Source organism: Solanum stenotomum, unplaced genomic scaffold, assembly GCF_019186545.1.
Source record: "Solanum stenotomum isolate F172 unplaced genomic scaffold, ASM1918654v1 scaffold21764, whole genome shotgun sequence".
Lineage (NCBI taxonomy): Eukaryota > Viridiplantae > Streptophyta > Magnoliopsida > Solanales > Solanaceae > Solanum > Solanum stenotomum.
In genome coordinates, this window is record NW_026026690.1 from 151550 (window position 1) to 168099 (window position 16550).

The window sequence follows — 16550 nt, forward strand, 5'->3', positions numbered from 1 at the left end:
AAAAGTCATTAAATATTAGACTTTGAATTTATATTGCCACGTAAATAAAATAGTATACTCCTCTTACAATTAAATATTAAACAAACTGAATATTCTACTAATTTAATTATTAGATTAGTTCTACAAGACTACAACTAACAATATTTATTCAAATGTAACAACTTGTGCTGATTAACTAACAAAATTTACTGATGTTAATATTAATAACTAATAAGGGTGGTTGGATACAATTGAATAAAGTAGGTAATAATTAAGCAGAGTGGGACAAACATAATTAAAGATTTACGTTATCATTTGCCAGAAGATAACAAATTTAAGAAATCATTATGTTATTAAAACACTGGATCACAATTTAATATTTTGTCTATATATTAAATTATATATGAGACTTTGAATTTAACAATATATTAAGCAAATATATTTTTATATTATATTTAAAGCAATAATTATTTTCGGATATCTTTTTAATATTAAAACTACTCTTATTTTAGAACGGCTGGAATGCTTTTTAAAAACAATATTTCCAAGGTAAATGTTTTCCTCTTTTAAGGAAAAAGAAACGATTTTTAATGAAAGTCATTTTTCATCTATCCTGAACACAAATGAAAAAAAAAAACAATCCAAAATATATTATTTTGCTAGTTTTGACTTGATATAATGTTTAAAAAAAAGAATTTTAAAACTTGCAATTTATAATAATTCTTGGATATTTGTGTGGTTGAGATTCATTTTATTAAGAATAAAAGAGGAATTTTAATATTAAATTATTTCTAATTATAGTAAGATGACTTTCTTTTTAAGACCGACTAAAAAGGAAATGATGTCACATAAAATAGGACAAAAGGAATATGAAATTTAAGAAATTAAAAAATTAAAAAAATGAAATCTTAATTCTAAGATATGTTAAATATATTAAAATAATTTTAAATTTTAAATTTTGCCATCTTAGATATATCATATATATATATATATATATATATATATATAAATGAATTAAAAACAAAAATATGAGAAATAAATTAAAATTAACAGGATTATTTTATTTAAAGAACCTTTTTTTTAAAAAAAAAAATTCTATCTGCTATCATAGCCTTTATTGCAGCTCCGATTATATTCAAATCGGACACAAAATCCATTAAAATGACAATTCCCATTTGATATTCATAGCCTTCACTAAAGCTTTGATTATATTCAAATCAGACACAAAATCCATTAAAATGACAATTTCTATCCGATATTTATAGGCTTTATGGAAGCTCTGATTATATTCAAATTGGACAGAAAATACATTAAAAATGACATTCCAAATAGAATTTTCACCGTATTTAGGGTTCGAACCCGATTTAAAGAAGTACTCAGCATGTTGTGTGGCCGCAGGTGATGGTTGCCTCAGTCCGTGTATTTTGCGCGTACATATATATCGCTCTTTTGTAATAAAGTTTATATTGCTATTTCTGGTCTCTTCTAACATCGCTTTTCCTTCTCTAATCTCACCTCTTTACAAAATACCGCTATTTCCTTCTTGACTTTCTTTTATCAAACAACAAAGACTCATTCTTTACTGCCAAAATTGAACCCCATTTCTTGATTCTTCTCGGATTTATCAGCAGCAGATATTCTGTTCTGTTTTTTTTCTCTCAAAGTCACAGCCTGGCTTACTCTTTCTTTTCAGAGGTACAATTTTGATTGACAACACCTATGTATTCTGCTTGTAATGTACGCAAAAGTTTCTGAACTTTATAAAGATTCCAGCTTTTTTGTATTTACTTTCAGATTTCCAAGATTGTGGTAAGGATCTGTAGTTAGTTTGGAATTCTAATGGGTGTTTGTTTTGATTTTTGTGTGAGCAGGGGATTGATTTTTGGTGAGGCTTCTGGAGAGAAGCAGCAGTAGTTAACACTCTGGCCAACACTCCAGTGAAGGGCTCAACCCCTTGTGAATGGGATAGGGTTGAGGCTAGGAGGAGGATATTCCTTGGAGTTTCACTTTTAACTTACCTTTCTTCATCTCCATATTTGTCAAATTGGGCTCTTTCATTGCTTTGGCGTTTGCCTATTGATTACGGCTAATTTGACATCAAGATTCAATCTTTTTGAGATTTTTTGCTTGTTTGTTTGATATGTGAATTGGGAAGTTTCAAAGATCAAAACTTTTTTTTTGTGGGGGTGGAGAGATTTGTTGGAAAGGAGTAGCTAACAGATTGAAGGAAAGAATTTGATTTGTAGCAGTGAAAGATATGGCAATTTGCAATTGCTTTTGTGGTCCAGTAGGGAGAAGAAGCAAGAAAGATAAGGTAGGTGTTTCAATTTTTAATACAGCCCTGCCTTTCTTTAGTTTGAACATGCATGTCAAAGTTTAGTAATTTTTTAGCTTATCTGTATGTTTTGTTGATTTAGGGGGAGAAGGGAGCTCAAAAAACTACTGATCTGGCTGTACTAGTTGAAGGTTCTGTAAACTCTAGTGCTAAAACAGATGACTCGAAATTGTCTTCCTTTGTTGTTCCTTTACCTTTTGGGAGTTCTAGGAGCAATGTTAAGGTGATGAATCATGACAGTCCTGTTAAGGGAGATACAGAAGAGGTGGCTAATCATGAAAGTCCTGTTAAGGGAGATCTAGAAGAGGTTGCTTATGAAGGGGAAGATGAGCATGATGAAAGCTTGTCAATGAAAAGGGATAACTCTGATTTTGATCTTCAAGCACGCGTTCGTAGCTCAGGGGGAGAATATGATCAATCATTCAATGAAGGAATTCGTCGCTCATTTGAAAGTGAAATGAATGAACAGGATCATAACAAATCTGAGAAAGATGCAGAGGCTGTGGAGGTTGTGAAAAGTGGACACATTAGTGATCCGGGGTTTGGTAAAGTAGAATCTTGGGCCTCTCCGAAGCTGCAACGCTCTTGCTCCGATTTAGCAATGAGGGATATGGTTAATAAATTGAGTGAGCAGCTATCACTCTCTAAGTCCAAATCTTTTGATGAAATGCGGAGATTAGCTGAGAAAATGACTTTAGGAAGTCCGGCTTCTGAGTTGACGCATCGCAGTGCTGACAAAGTTATGTTGAAGAAACATTCTTCAAGCCAACTCCTACCATCCAGAAACCGAAAATTGTGGTGGAAACTGTTCCTATGGAGCCATAGGAATGTACAAGGAACAGGTGGTATCCAACAACTACCAATCCTTGCTAATACTGCTCTAAACCAGCAGGGTGGGTATTCCTCGGACACACTAGAACTAGGGAAAGGCATGGACTTGAGCAACTTGGGATCTCCTGGTTCGTTCACAGCAGAATCCTTGAGCAAAGGGCGGAATGACAAGGGCAAGGAGGTTTTGGATGAATTCCGAGGAGTAAGCGGATTTTGGCCACAGAACCAGTGGGTTGCTTTCCCTGAAGAATCCTCTAGGTTTATGAGAATCAGTGAATGGGTGAATGAACTTCCCAGTCATCCACCATGCTTAATTGATGAACATGATCATGTTGAAGATGAGGTTAATAGCTCGCCTTCGCCCGATGCTGGTAAATCACCTCTCATCAGCCCATATCCAAATATGAATGTCCCAGAAGAGGTTGCACATGCTAATACAGTCATCCGATCTCTCAATTCTTCCTCAACGGTTGCTCACATCGCGGGCGCTGGTCTGAAAGTTATCCCTGCTATATCACACTTATGTAGCCTTCGATCTGTCAATTTATCAGGCAACTTTATAGGTATGTAATCGAAGGACAACTAGTACTAAAATAATTTAGACTAAAGGAAATGGTCATAGAAAGCCCCATTAACATAATTTATGTTTCCTTGGACAATGCAGTTCAAATAACTCCGGGATCACTACCAAAGGGTCTTCATGTTCTCAATTTATCAAGGAACAAGATCCACACAATTGAAGGACTCAGGGAGTTGACACGTCTGCGCGTGCTTGACCTAAGTTACAACAGAATCTCTCGAATTGGACAAGGTATGTGGCTTCCTTAGACCTTCCACCAAAGATAAACTGTATTGTCTAGTGACTCACAAATATCCGAGTTTTACGTCCTTAAACAACCTCCTGAATATGTGAATTTGTCTTCAAATTGCATCAGGTTTGTCGAATTGTACTCTCATCAAAGAGCTCTACCTCGCTGGTAACAAAATAAGTGATATTGAAGGGCTGCACAGACTTCTGAAATTGACTGTTCTAGACTTGAGCTTCAACAAGATAACTACTACTAAAGCGCTTGGTCAGCTTGTGGCAAACTACAACTCTCTTCTGGCTCTAAATCTGTTGGGAAATCCAATTCAGATCAATATAAGTGATGACCAACTGCGAAAGGCAGCTTGCAGCCTGCTCCCAAAACTAGCCTACTTGAACAAACAGCCAATTAATTCCCAAAAGGCACGAGATGTAGGAACAGAAGCAGTTGCAAAAGCAGCACTGGGCAGTAGCACTCGGGGCACTCATAGAAGAGCAACCAGGAAGGTAAGCACTGGAGCTTCTTCATCTGCAAGCGTGCATAGGAGCAGCACGAGTGTTTCTCAAAAGAGCAGGCATAGGCTAAGAAGCCGAACTCAACTTCAGTCTTCCAAGGCCAAGTGATCTATCTGCTCTAGTATCTCCTTGTTCCAAAATGCTTCATGCTTTCGGACAGTGTAATCCGAGAAAGCATGTTTTTTCAGTGTGTTTCGATTTTGTTTATCTGTTTTCAATTTGTTCATCAAAAGAGAGGAGTGATTTAGACATTCATGTTAAAAGTTGTGGAGGTTCTTCCTCATTCTGCATTTCATTCTGAAAAGTCTGTTTGAAAGCAAGGTAGTTATGGTTTTGTATGATTGTTCAATTTGGCATGTTTTCCAACATTGATTTGCACCTTTATAAATGAACTCCTATTCTGCTTCTGATTGATATTGAATTTTGTATTAGATCTTTTTGGTTTTCTATGAAGTAATACAACTATCAATAACCTGCTTTTTTCACTCATTGGCAAGTAAAGTACACTTACGGGGAGTATCTTGCTGACAGATTGTGTAATATCTATGTTAGAAATGCATCATAGACATAAGCTGTCCAAAGCAAATTGTGGTGTTTTACTCCTTAAGGGATTGGTTGTAATTGGAAAGGCAATGGAAATGTGAAGTTAAAGTTTTTGACTAATCCATTCCAATTTCTTTTTTCAGTTTAACCATGACATAACTCGAATTTCTTGCTTCATTCTTAGAGATCAAGTAAAGATTGTTTTCCTTGTTTCATATCTAGAGTTCAAACTTGAGACTTCTGACTACGCGTCCATTCATCCCCATCACATTTCTTGTAGTTAGTCATCCAATTTATCAAAGGTGAAATGAACGAAAAATCTTCAGTACAAGACAAGTCAAGAAGGTCTCTATAACAGTATAACATTCTTTTTTCTACAGGATAACAAGGTCCAAGGATGAATCTAACATTTTAGGAGGCCGCACCATCAGGTGGCCCCTGACCACAAGGTCAACAACCGTGGAGGACCCATAAGGTCGCTATAACATTCTTTTTTGACACGATAACAAGGTCCAACGACGATGAGGGCTTGGATGGCCCCTGACCACTTCTTATAGTGGGTGACTTTGCTCCCAGTAGTAAGCTGGCCAGGAGATAGAAAACACTATATACCAAAACAGTAGTAAATTTGAGGTTTAGCAGCTGAAGTTCAATACATTCATTTACTTTATAATAAAAAAAGGGAAAAATAAATATGTAAAAGGAGAGAAGAATCTTTGACTTAAAGAGGAGAGACAATCCAAAATATGCATTGTAAAAGGCGTAAATTACGTCAAAATCTCAAGGGTCGATATTATATTTTATTTTAGAGCCACAAAAGCATGATTCTTGGAGTCATTAAATTTCCAACTTTTTGTGGACTGTTTGTTTCAACTATAACCACTAAAAAGAAGACGTATTAGATTGGAAAGTATAACAACTTTTTGACAAAATTGACAACTCATTAATAGTGCGGAAAGCATCAACAAACTAATAAATCATATGCTTTAAACTTTAAAGATGTGTTTTGTTTAAGACCACACCTTCTGTTTTTAGAATATTTAAGAGAGCTAAGCAGTTCACAGTGTTAATTCTGTCTATTTGGGCTATCCTTTTCCATTGAAAGAACGAATTGAACAAGTAATACCCACTAATTTGGACAGGTAAAATAACCAGAAATCTTTCTTCAATACATATCGGCTATCGCCATTTCCTTGAGCTGGACCAATTGATTTTGTAGTCCTTTACAAATCCGTATTTAATTTTACACATAAGAAATCTGAAAGTAACACACGATATCTGGAAAAAAATCAAGTCTTTCCTATTCAAATTGACATGGAAGGCTGTTTCCTCAAGCCTATGCTCTGGCTTCATAACAATAACAAGGGCACTAAATTCCAGAGAAAAAAGTTGGTTGTCACTGAAGTATATTTTTGTAAAAAAAGTGAAATTATTACTTTAGCAGCTAGTATGTTGTTTGGACTCTACGTAAATGTTGCTATCGGATCTCCAAGAATCTAATAGTTTTGGAGGATTTGACACGAACCCATCTACATTTTTGAAAAGCCTGAGTAGCATAGGTTAGATGTGTTGATAATTTATGAAAAGGGATATGATAAATTGATTGAACCACCATAATACTAAGACAAAAGAGGTCAATCCCAGGCTTGTCATCAAAGGTTAGAGGTAGGCCTAATAAAGGACAGTTTTATTTTCCTTGATGCATCTTATTTTTTGTCTCTTCAAATAATGGTAGTGTCAAAACTAACTTGTGCACAAGTTCAATGTATGCATGTCTTCACAAAATATGCATATCATACCAGCTCAGAGCACCAGCATGACAATGAAGTTGCAATTGAATGACAATACAAGATAAACTGTGGACGTTGGGTTATGCAAGGTTGTAACTTTCATGCAGATAGAGAGGCTTATAAAAAGATTTTACTCATAGAGTCGTGGTTAAACTAAGGCTTAATACATAGCTAGCCCCTTAAACTTGAAGAATATTTCATTTAGACGCCGAAACTGTGTCTTGTTTCATTTGAATCAAACCTATCAAATAATAGTAGAATACTGGATATTATCTTATAAAATCAAATGCAATGGTTGGCAACAAAGAATTTCTTCTTCTGATAAGTAAGATTTTACATTGTGAATGCAATAGTGCTCTACATTTTGTAGATGATAGAGTACAGGCATGATTACAATTTACAGCTGAAAACAATAGGCAGCAGGAAAATGCTAAACAAGAGTTTGAAACAACTCTAGATACCTCAAGATTTATGTTGCTTTGATATATAACATAGGTGGATGAGGTCCACCATAATTCTTCTTCTGCATTCTTCGAGTAAATTCTGCTCTATGAAGCTCCACCATCACCATAAGTTACACTAGAAGTAAAAGTTAATTCAACCTTTTATTCCTCATAGACATCACTGCTTGACTTTAATACTTTCATGTCTGAATATCTATTTAGTTTCTCATCAAAAGCACCTGCGGATCCTTATTTAGCAAACCCCGTCTTCCCCAAACACATCCTTCGTGTAAATTCTGCTCTATGATCTCCATCATCACCATAAGTTACACTAGACGTCAAAGCTAATTCAACCGTTCATGTTTCATAGACATCACTGCTTGGCTTCAATACCTTCATGTCTGCATATCTATAAAGTTTCTCATTGAACAGCACCTGTGGATCCTTATTTAGCAAAATCCCATCTTCTCCATAAGCATCCTTAAGAAACACAGACCAATTCATTTCTGTACCAGCCAAGTAAAACGTCCGAGGCTGTTTCAAGAGCATCTGATAAGTATGCTTCGTAAGACAAAACTCCTCCTTGAACTCCACAATGTTGTGTATATAAGCTCTCTTCTCCAATGTCAAGCTCAAGAACTCATGAATCAATCCCACCCTAAACTTCTCCGCCTCCACAGTCCACAAATCCAGCTTACTCCCATCAGAATAAGGCGAAACCAATGGCAATGTATACAACAAATTCAACTTCCTCTCATCACCTTCATCCAAATCCAATGCCTTCCCATGTTTTATCGGAAACTTAAACGCCTTCTTCACCTTATCCTCATCAACCATATACTCCTTCTCCAACGCGCTCACCGCCAATGTAGGATCCCATTTCACAAGCTCAATTACCCTTTTCCCATCTTCCTCAACAACCACCTTAAAATAATCCTCATACTTCCTTATCCTATCCCTAAAATCTTCAGGTATACCAAATAAAAGCCTATTATGATAAATTTTACTCAAAGCAATCCTCTTATCTTTCGACATCATTAACAATTTCCTAACAACACTAACTCTATCACTTTCCATTTCATTCATTACTTTACCCTCCTCATCCAACAATTTTTCCATGAAATCAGTAAAACCAATCCACATCTTACCATCATTATGCCGATAAATTTCGAAGATTGAAGGGTGTCGTTGGAGGGATCGGACAACCTTTCTTCCACGTGGGAACCCCAGCTGCTGGTGGAGTTTTCCGGCATCGTCAAGGGGAAGTACATGATGGGGTTGTTTGGAGAGGAATTCTTTGGTTTTAGTGAGAAATCTGAAATGGGTATCACGAAAAAGAATGTTTTCGAAATGGGGATTGAAGTTTGGTTGAGTTTGAACCAATTTGGTACGTGGGGATTCTTTTTTCTTTCGTTTCTTGCGGAATTTCTTTGGGATTTTGGTGACGAGGAAGGAGGTGGAAAATTGTCTGAAGTGGGAAGTGAATTGAGACAAAGTTGAGTTAGGGTTTAAGGAGAAATGTGAAGTTTTTGAATTGGAAGAAATAGAGATGGATTTGGTACAAAAGAGACGCCAAATTGTCATTTGAGTATTGTTAGTTTCTGGTTTTTCAATGGTGGAATTAGGGTTTAAGAATGAAGAAGAAAAAGATAAAAAAAAATTGAAGAAGAAAGAGATGAGTTTTAAAAAATAATAATCCGACCTGCCGGATTCGAACCAGCGACCTAAGGATTGCTATGAACAACACACTACAGTCCTCCGCTCTACCAACTGAGCTAAGGTCGGTTGTTGTTTTAGAGTGGAGGCATCACTAACTTGCTTAAAATATTTTGACTCAGGCTATTAATATTGTTTACCAAAACTTTATTTTCAAGTGTTCTAATGAAATTTTTTTAGTATTGAATTGCGAAATCTGCAGTACTACAACCAATCTATAAAGATGATCCTTTTGGTGATCGAACAAGTTTAATAATACTTGTTATGTTAATTTTGAACATTGTGAATCATGAGAAAGTCAATTATCCGTAAAGATGACTTTATATCATCATTCATATCTGAGTAATTGAAATTCTGCATATCTACTGTTAAAAATGCAACTTAAGGTTGTATCCCATTACTAAGACAATTTCCGGTTAATAATAGAAAATACATTTGTATATAGTTTAGAACAAGTACTATGACTCTATGAGGTGTTGGAAGATGAAAAGACAATTGGTGTAGAGCGTTTTTTGTTTTTCTAATCATTTTCTTTATTTTTAAGGAACTTGTTTTGTCGAGGAGAATATTTTCCGTAAAATATCACCAACAAAATATGAGAAAATGAACTGGAATCACTTGCCAGAGTATCAAGGATGAACTATCAAAAAAGGAAAAATGTGGAGGTAAAGGAGTCAAAAACAATTGAGATATGCTACAGCAGCTAGGATTGCCCTTATTCTATAATACCTTCACAATTTCAATCAACATATGGTTTTTACTTATATAGTTATAATAAAATGAGACATCACAAGGAAAAAACTATAGCCCTAAAACAATTCCCATTTGCACTGTGCCTCAAATGTGTAATTACATGGCCCTATGTACACCTTACGGCTACATAGGAGTGTTGGTTTAGGTCCCTTTGCAGAACCATTCTGTTGTCTTCTCTTCTTGTGCTCTCTCTTGCTTTTCTGACTGTCCAAAAAATTTTGTTTCCGCCCTTACCGTGTGAAATTTTTGCTGTTTAATAATATGATCCAACAAACAAATGACTATTATCATCTACAATCTTGAGATCCTTGCCAATTTTTAGCTAGCTTGTCTTCTTGAAAATGGTTTCTGGCAAATTAGTAGCTTCTCATCACTGCTTTCTACCTCTATAACTCTCGCGTCCCATTTCAACCGTGCTGCATGAGATCTTGCTAATTCAATAAGAGGGACAGTGTCGCGTAAAATCACCCAGCCCTGCAGCATGCAAATAGTGGTTAGCAGACAGAGAAAAAACCAGTCAAGAGTATGTTGATGTTGCTCCGCATTCAGGTACATTAAAAACAGCTGAAAGTGGGTGTACGTGTTTTGGCATACAAGATCAAAGGGTAAATGGCATGTTCAGGTAGAAATTATAGATATGCCATAAGTACGTATAGTATTCAGGTCGCAAAGAGCGAATACCATAATAACCTGTGCGGCCTCATTCAAAGTTGCAATACAGTGCTTATGAGTGGGAGGAAGAAAAGGATGCTTATAACAAAAGACGAGAGGGAAAAGGGAGGAATAACTAGTGATAGGAAAGGATAAACTAAGAAAAAGAGCTATTGGAGGGGGCATTATATGCTGCATCATCACACCACTATGTTCTGTACTCCTATGGAGCCCACTTCAATGCCTCTCTAGCTAAGAAAAAGACTTCCAGTGTAGCCACTTATGGGAGTGGAAAACAGGAGCTGAATCATACAACTCCTTTTGCGACCCAAATCCCACTAAGACTTTAAAGACCTCCCTCTGATTCCGAGAACCACATTTCGGTTGCTTGTAAAAAAGAAGTGGATGAATCATGATAGAGTTCTCTTAATTCTAGTCTTATTGCGCCATTATATACATTAGAGCTTGACAAGTCACTACTTGTTGACTATCAAGAACTCCATCTAAGTGCTGCATAATTATAAAATAAGAACTAGCAAAGTGTAGCAACAAATATACATACCTCCGGACGAAGAACACGATCCATCTCAATAAACAGGTCAAACATCGGACATCTGCTATGTTGGCCAAATTCCATTGACAGAAGTCCATTAGCATGTACCAGATCGTAAGTTCTTGGATATGTTGGAAATGCCTCACACCTGCAAAGGAAATAGAAAGCAAAATTAGTCACAGAATCCACCCAAGAGATATTAAATAAACAAATAAAACGAAGTTGTTTTTGATAAAGTTTATGAATCAAGATGAACTGCTTTTATGTGACTTGCAATCGACCTTGTTTCTTTAAGTCAACATTTTCATTACTGAAAACAAGTCGATGTTGAAAGCATTTAGAAGTTGGTCTAAGTGTGTTAACACGAGTCATCTACAAGCATGTATGATTCCTACCAACTATCTATACAATACAGTATTTTCTTAACACCAGAAATACAATTGATCAAGCACTAACCAGTACCTACAAGTTCTTTCGAGTGGATAAAATGAAGGTACCAGAAAGTCAATAGAAGTGCAAGAGTTTAGACTGGCAAACATGTTACTCAGTCATCAGTACTTTGCTCCTTATTTATGATATACATGCTCCCTCTTCATCTCAATCACAAAAAATGAGTTACTAGTGAGCATAAACTTCTCCTGCTTGTAAGTGTTTAAATCCAAAGATAAAAAATTATTTTCATATAAATAGGGGCAAAGAAACTCTGCGGAAAGATGCTGTCTTGGAGAAGGAAATCTAGTCGCTGAACCTAGTTACAACTTACAACCATATAGATCGTGGAACCAACGAGTAGTCATGGATCTAGAACACAATATATGGGTTCACGGAAACACAATAGCTTTTGCACAAAACCATGGATATATATTAAGAAATCCATTAAATATTTATAAATATTTGACTGTGAACTCAATTATACTGTATATTAATTTGAGATCATTATAAGAACCCATTAACTTCAAATTTTGGATCCACATCTGCCAACGGGTTGTGAAAAGTGATAAGTGTTGTTCAACCAAATAATATGAATTGTGAGGTATGGCAATTATTAGGAAACACAAAGAGTTAGGGCGATCAGAAGCTATCATCCAAATTCAATTTACAGACAGATTTATGCATCTAGAGTTCTTTATCATGTAAACTAGAAAATGTTGCATGTATTAAGACTAGATATTTATCCAGTGGATTCCTTCACTAGAGAAAGAGAAGAGAAATTACCAATCATGCAAAACACCAACGAATCCCCTGTCGATAATTAGGGGAAGATAGTTAGACCCACTAGTGGGAATAACATTCATGACCCACACTGACTTTCTAGCATCCAGCAGAGCAGCATTCAAACCACCAAAATGGGCATTCATGTCCAGCACATTTCTAAGCATATTATAGGGAGGAGAAGGATCATCATCACCAGGTCGCTTCGGGTGATCGGAAAATATTAAAGGTGAAAGAAGTGACCAATAATTGTTTAGTGCTGAATTCCAGTTAAGGGAATCCTCAGCAAGAGCTTCAGATAACAAACCTAATAAAACACAGAGCACTATCAATAGATGTTCAGAGGAAACCAAATAACATCATGTAACAAAGTGTTCCACATTTAAAACTTTTGAAAATGAGGATACCCCATTACCATGAATCTTAAGTTCACTGGAGTTTAATTTGGCCCTAGAAGGCCACTTTGTCCTTTCTTCAATAGGAATCCACCGGCGGCTTTGGGTTCCAGCAATGCATGCTTGTAGAGGTCGATAATATGGGGATTCAATGTCCTGTCCTTTACTGCAGATAGAAGGCCCAACACCTGGTCTCCTGTAAACAGAGGCAACTCTTTATAGTCCCACAGTCATTGCTTACATGCCACTTGATCAAAGATATGACCTATTGAGGGTCGGGAAATAAAAATTGAAATGAAGATATGTGGACATGGTCTGCACACCTTGCAAAATAACATTTCTTTAAACTTGTCTTTTTCCATACAACAGTTTCATCTTGTTGTGGTAACAGCTCCCAGCACATACTTTCAGCAAAATTCCGGACGAAGTTCCATTTTTTCAGGCTCACTTTGTTGCGGACGGAGCGCTGAGTATTCGTAACAGTTGAAGTCCAGACAAAATATCCACCAGGCCTTAACAATCGATCAACTTCAACAAGAAAAATACCATCTGCACCACAATTCAGATATTATTAAGGCCTTAATAAATGATAGTATACAAGATTTAACTTGTACATTAGTTATACAAAGCAGAATTACAATAATGGTGAACTTACGGAAAACATCCCAATAGGAAGAACTAGTTATTAGCCGATTCTTATAGGAAAGAAGTGTTGCACCCAAGGGCCAAGGGTATGAACTGGTGGTCAATGAAGTGGGAGGAGAACCATGAGCTCTTGGGTTCAAATCAAAGCAGAGGCAAAAAATAAAAACACTAGGTGATTTCAATTCTTACCATCAAGTAATAGTTATTAGCAGTTCCAAAGAGGGAAGAGAAGTGTTGCACCCAAGGGACAAGGGTATGAACTGGTGGTCAATGAAGTGGGAGAAGAACCATGAGGTCGTGGGTTCAAATCAAAGCGGAGGCAAAAAAATACACTAGGTGATTTCAATTCTTACCATCGATCTAAGCCTTGGTTGGCAGACTTAGCTGATACCTGTGCTGGGAGGTCACAGGTATACAGTACAACAGTAGAGGTGTGGCAAGTTGACTAGGACATCAGTCATAAAAAAGAAACAACCATTTAAAGGAAGCACCGACTTTCCTCCCCTTAGATTTGTTAGTCTTCAGTGAATAGTGATGTAATATTTGAAAGAACCTGTATAAACTCAGTTCTTCCCGAACTTTTGTTACAAATGGAAGTATGAGAAACATACTGGACATCAAGATTACTTGTTATATGCTGATGTCTATGAACTTATGTCAGATACCTTTTCTTCAGGATACAAGCAGCGAAACCAAGGGAATGGCCTTGGAACTGCATCACAACTGATTTAAATAATTCAAGTATAGGAGCACAGTCATGTTGAGAAAAAAGACTACTTGTCAAGTTTTCACTTGTTCCAATTAAAATCCCCTGATGCAACGTCTTGTATGTTCCTAAATCCATGCATGAATTATGAAACATCACTTGGTAACTAATTCATATGAAAGTGAGACCTAAACAAGGTTCTACCCATTTGCATATACAAAATTTTCCAGATAAAGAGAACTAAGAATATTAACAAAGTACATAATTCTGAAGAGTACCTTTCTGATCCCAGTCAACATGACATTCCGCACAATGTATCATATCAAAGGAAAGAGATGGATAAGGCAATTGCTTTGAATTAAATGATCCAATCATTGCGGGAAGACCTCTTTCAAGTGTCAGCTGAACTTGACTGCCTGAAGCTTCATAGTTTGCAACACACATGGTCAATAGTTGGCTAGAAAAGAGATGTGCCCCAAAACTGCCATAACCACATCCAATATCCAAGATAATTCGGACCTGAAAAGGAAGCAAGAGTATCAAGTAGTTAGAGTTTGATACAACTTTAATGGCACCAGACAAAAAGGAAAATAGAACTAACATTTCCAAATCTGACAGAAGCAGTCCTTCAAGAGCGGAAGAGAAATCTAAATGAAAATTCAATGAGATCTAGTTGTTGTAGAAGCTTTCTTAAGGACTACAGCAAAAATATATGGAAATAATATAAGTATACTATCCAGATATGCATATAGTAAGCAAAGGGAAACCGTATTTCACTGGTCAATGGAATTTTAGCACAAGATGGTTTTTTTAATCAAGTAGTAGGAAGTGATAAGGAATTCTGAATACAAGGATGAACTACGGAGCACAAGTGGAAGTACACCAGAAATCAGTCCCAACAATTAGAATCCACTTACCCCGGCTCGTACAAAGTTTGATTCATTCCGTAGCCCAATCATTTCTGCTATTTGATGTGAGTAGTCTTCAATGCTGTCAAACATGGCAGAGTCTGACCGAAAGGAAATCTGCTCTTCTTCCAACATCATCAACCTAACATTGCATGTTTTGAGGAGACAAATAAGCAAAGGAGCAGATAATACAATCATAGTTAAGCAAAAGAAACTTGCATTTTGCACTCACCTTTTTGTCATACTTCCAGAGGAGAGTACCTCTTGAGCAGTAATATTAACATTTGCATGCCAAATGACATCTCTACCGGTAGGCCACCTAAGAGGAATCTTGTAATTAACAGGGGGAAGTACCAAGCAATTTTGTCTTGAACCAGGTCCACAATGGCGGTCAACCTCCTCGCCTTTAGAAAGGCCCAAATCAAGATTTTCTGACACATTGAAACATGGAATAAAGTTCTCAGATTCAGGAGGACAGTATTCTATATCCTTCACATTTGCAGCACCAAGAGAGAGCTGTCCAATGTCTCTCAAATCAGATACTACTTGCTCCTGAAGCTGCCTGTATCCATGGTATATATGACCTCTCGACGAGGAGGTTATCGAAATTGTCCACCAAAAAGATCCAGTAAGGGCAAGAAGTATTATGCCAACTAAGCTCAGCCTGATCAAAACCAAAGCATACTTGAGTCTATTTCTTCCAGTTCCAGGGCTAAATGGATCAGAAAGTAAGCCATTTTCACCCAAATTATGTTTTGAAGGAGAATTATCTGGAAACAGAATCCGGCAAAGGAATTTGGTAGGCGAATAAGTCTGATCACCAGGCGAGCGATTACGCTCCAAATCTTCCTTTTCTATTTTATCTTTCATCTGAGAGTCATCCCAGAAATCAGGGCCATTAACTGATAACCTCCCCCCACCTGACACACCTCTATGGAGTGGCCTTGACATATTCCAACCTGCTAATCCCCAAGCAGAACAAATTATAAAAAAGATATACCAAGAACAAAACTTTATTCACATAAATAAACAATAACATGAATAAATAAACTCTATCTCTAAGAACAAGATCAAATCACACTTTTCCAACTAGATCCATGGACCCCCAAATGAACTTCACAACAGTATTACTTACAAAAACAATCATATGCTACAAGTTCAAGAAACAGTAGAACAAAAGCAGATACATTCTACTAAAATATTAAATGCTTATGCCACTATAAACATTATGAACAAGTTCTTTCCTTATCCACCAAGTAAAATATGAGATTTAGGTGAGTAGAAATGGAAGTAAAGTCAGTTCAGTATACTACACAAACACAGAAATAAAAAACTAAAAAACCCAAAACACCCCATTTCCCATTTTAGATCAATTCAATAAGTAGAAGCCAAAAATGGAATCTTTTTGCAAAACCCACCAAGGAAAAAAAGAAAAAAAAACCCAGAAATAGTTACAATTTGCTAAGAAAGAAAGGTTTTGAATACCTTAAACCAAAAAATAAATGAAACCCAGTTTCTTAATAGCAAAAAAGCTTTCAACTTTCTATCAAATTCCCACAAATCAAGAATTCCCAGTCTTCTTCCTGAACTTGGGCTTCCACTCTTCTCTCACATTCGAAACAAATTTTGGATTGTTTAGAGAGAGAAAGAACAAAAAAATAGAGAGAGAAAGAAAAGGGGTTGAGAATATAATGCAGTAGAAGTATGGATCCAATCACTACAGGTGCTCACCCGTGAAAACGAAAGAAAAAAAAAATCACTCTTTCAAT

At 36.4% G+C, this 16550-nt stretch overlaps 3 protein-coding genes and 1 non-coding gene across 5 annotated transcripts; 1 reads left to right on the plus strand and 3 right to left on the minus strand.

The window, feature by feature from the left end:
- The first annotated feature begins 1815 nt into the window (after nt 1-1815).
- Nucleotides 1816-4827, plus strand: LOC125851052 (uncharacterized). 2 transcript variants are annotated; one of them, XM_049530847.1, is made up of 5 exons: nt 1816-2293; nt 2397-3708; nt 3810-3956; nt 4081-4199; nt 4284-4827. In XM_049530847.1, the coding sequence occupies exons 1-5, from the start codon at nt 2237-2239 to the stop codon at nt 4572-4574; spliced, it is 1926 nt and encodes a 641-aa protein (XP_049386804.1). In that variant the 5' UTR covers nt 1816-2236; the 3' UTR covers nt 4575-4827. The 2 variants fall into 2 exon arrangements, with proteins under 2 accessions (XP_049386804.1, XP_049386803.1); XM_049530846.1 differs by having other exon boundaries at nt 1817-2293; nt 4081-4827.
- Nucleotides 4828-7085: 2258 nt separating this feature from the next.
- Nucleotides 7086-8830, minus strand: LOC125851053 (protein WHAT'S THIS FACTOR 1 homolog, chloroplastic). Its single transcript, XM_049530848.1, has one exon. The coding sequence runs from the start codon at nt 8824-8826 to the stop codon at nt 7600-7602; it is 1227 nt and encodes a 408-aa protein (XP_049386805.1). The 5' UTR covers nt 8827-8830; the 3' UTR covers nt 7086-7599.
- A 108-nt stretch (nt 8831-8938) lies between these two features.
- Nucleotides 8939-9027, minus strand: TRNAY-GUA (transfer RNA tyrosine (anticodon GUA)). The gene is given in 2 exon segments: nt 8939-8974; nt 8991-9027. It is a non-coding gene; the product is annotated as a tRNA-Tyr (tRNA).
- Nucleotides 9028-9732: 705 nt separating this feature from the next.
- Nucleotides 9733-16550, minus strand: LOC125851051 (probable pectin methyltransferase QUA2). Its single transcript, XM_049530845.1, has 9 exons — nt 16267-16550; nt 15014-15740; nt 14791-14923; nt 14152-14392; nt 12846-13071; nt 12543-12718; nt 12131-12434; nt 10925-11063; nt 9733-10185 (listed from the first exon to the last, which is right to left on the minus strand). Exons 2-9 carry the CDS (start codon nt 15730-15732, stop codon nt 10030-10032), a joined length of 2094 nt encoding a protein of 697 aa, XP_049386802.1. The 5' UTR covers nt 15733-15740; nt 16267-16550; the 3' UTR covers nt 9733-10029.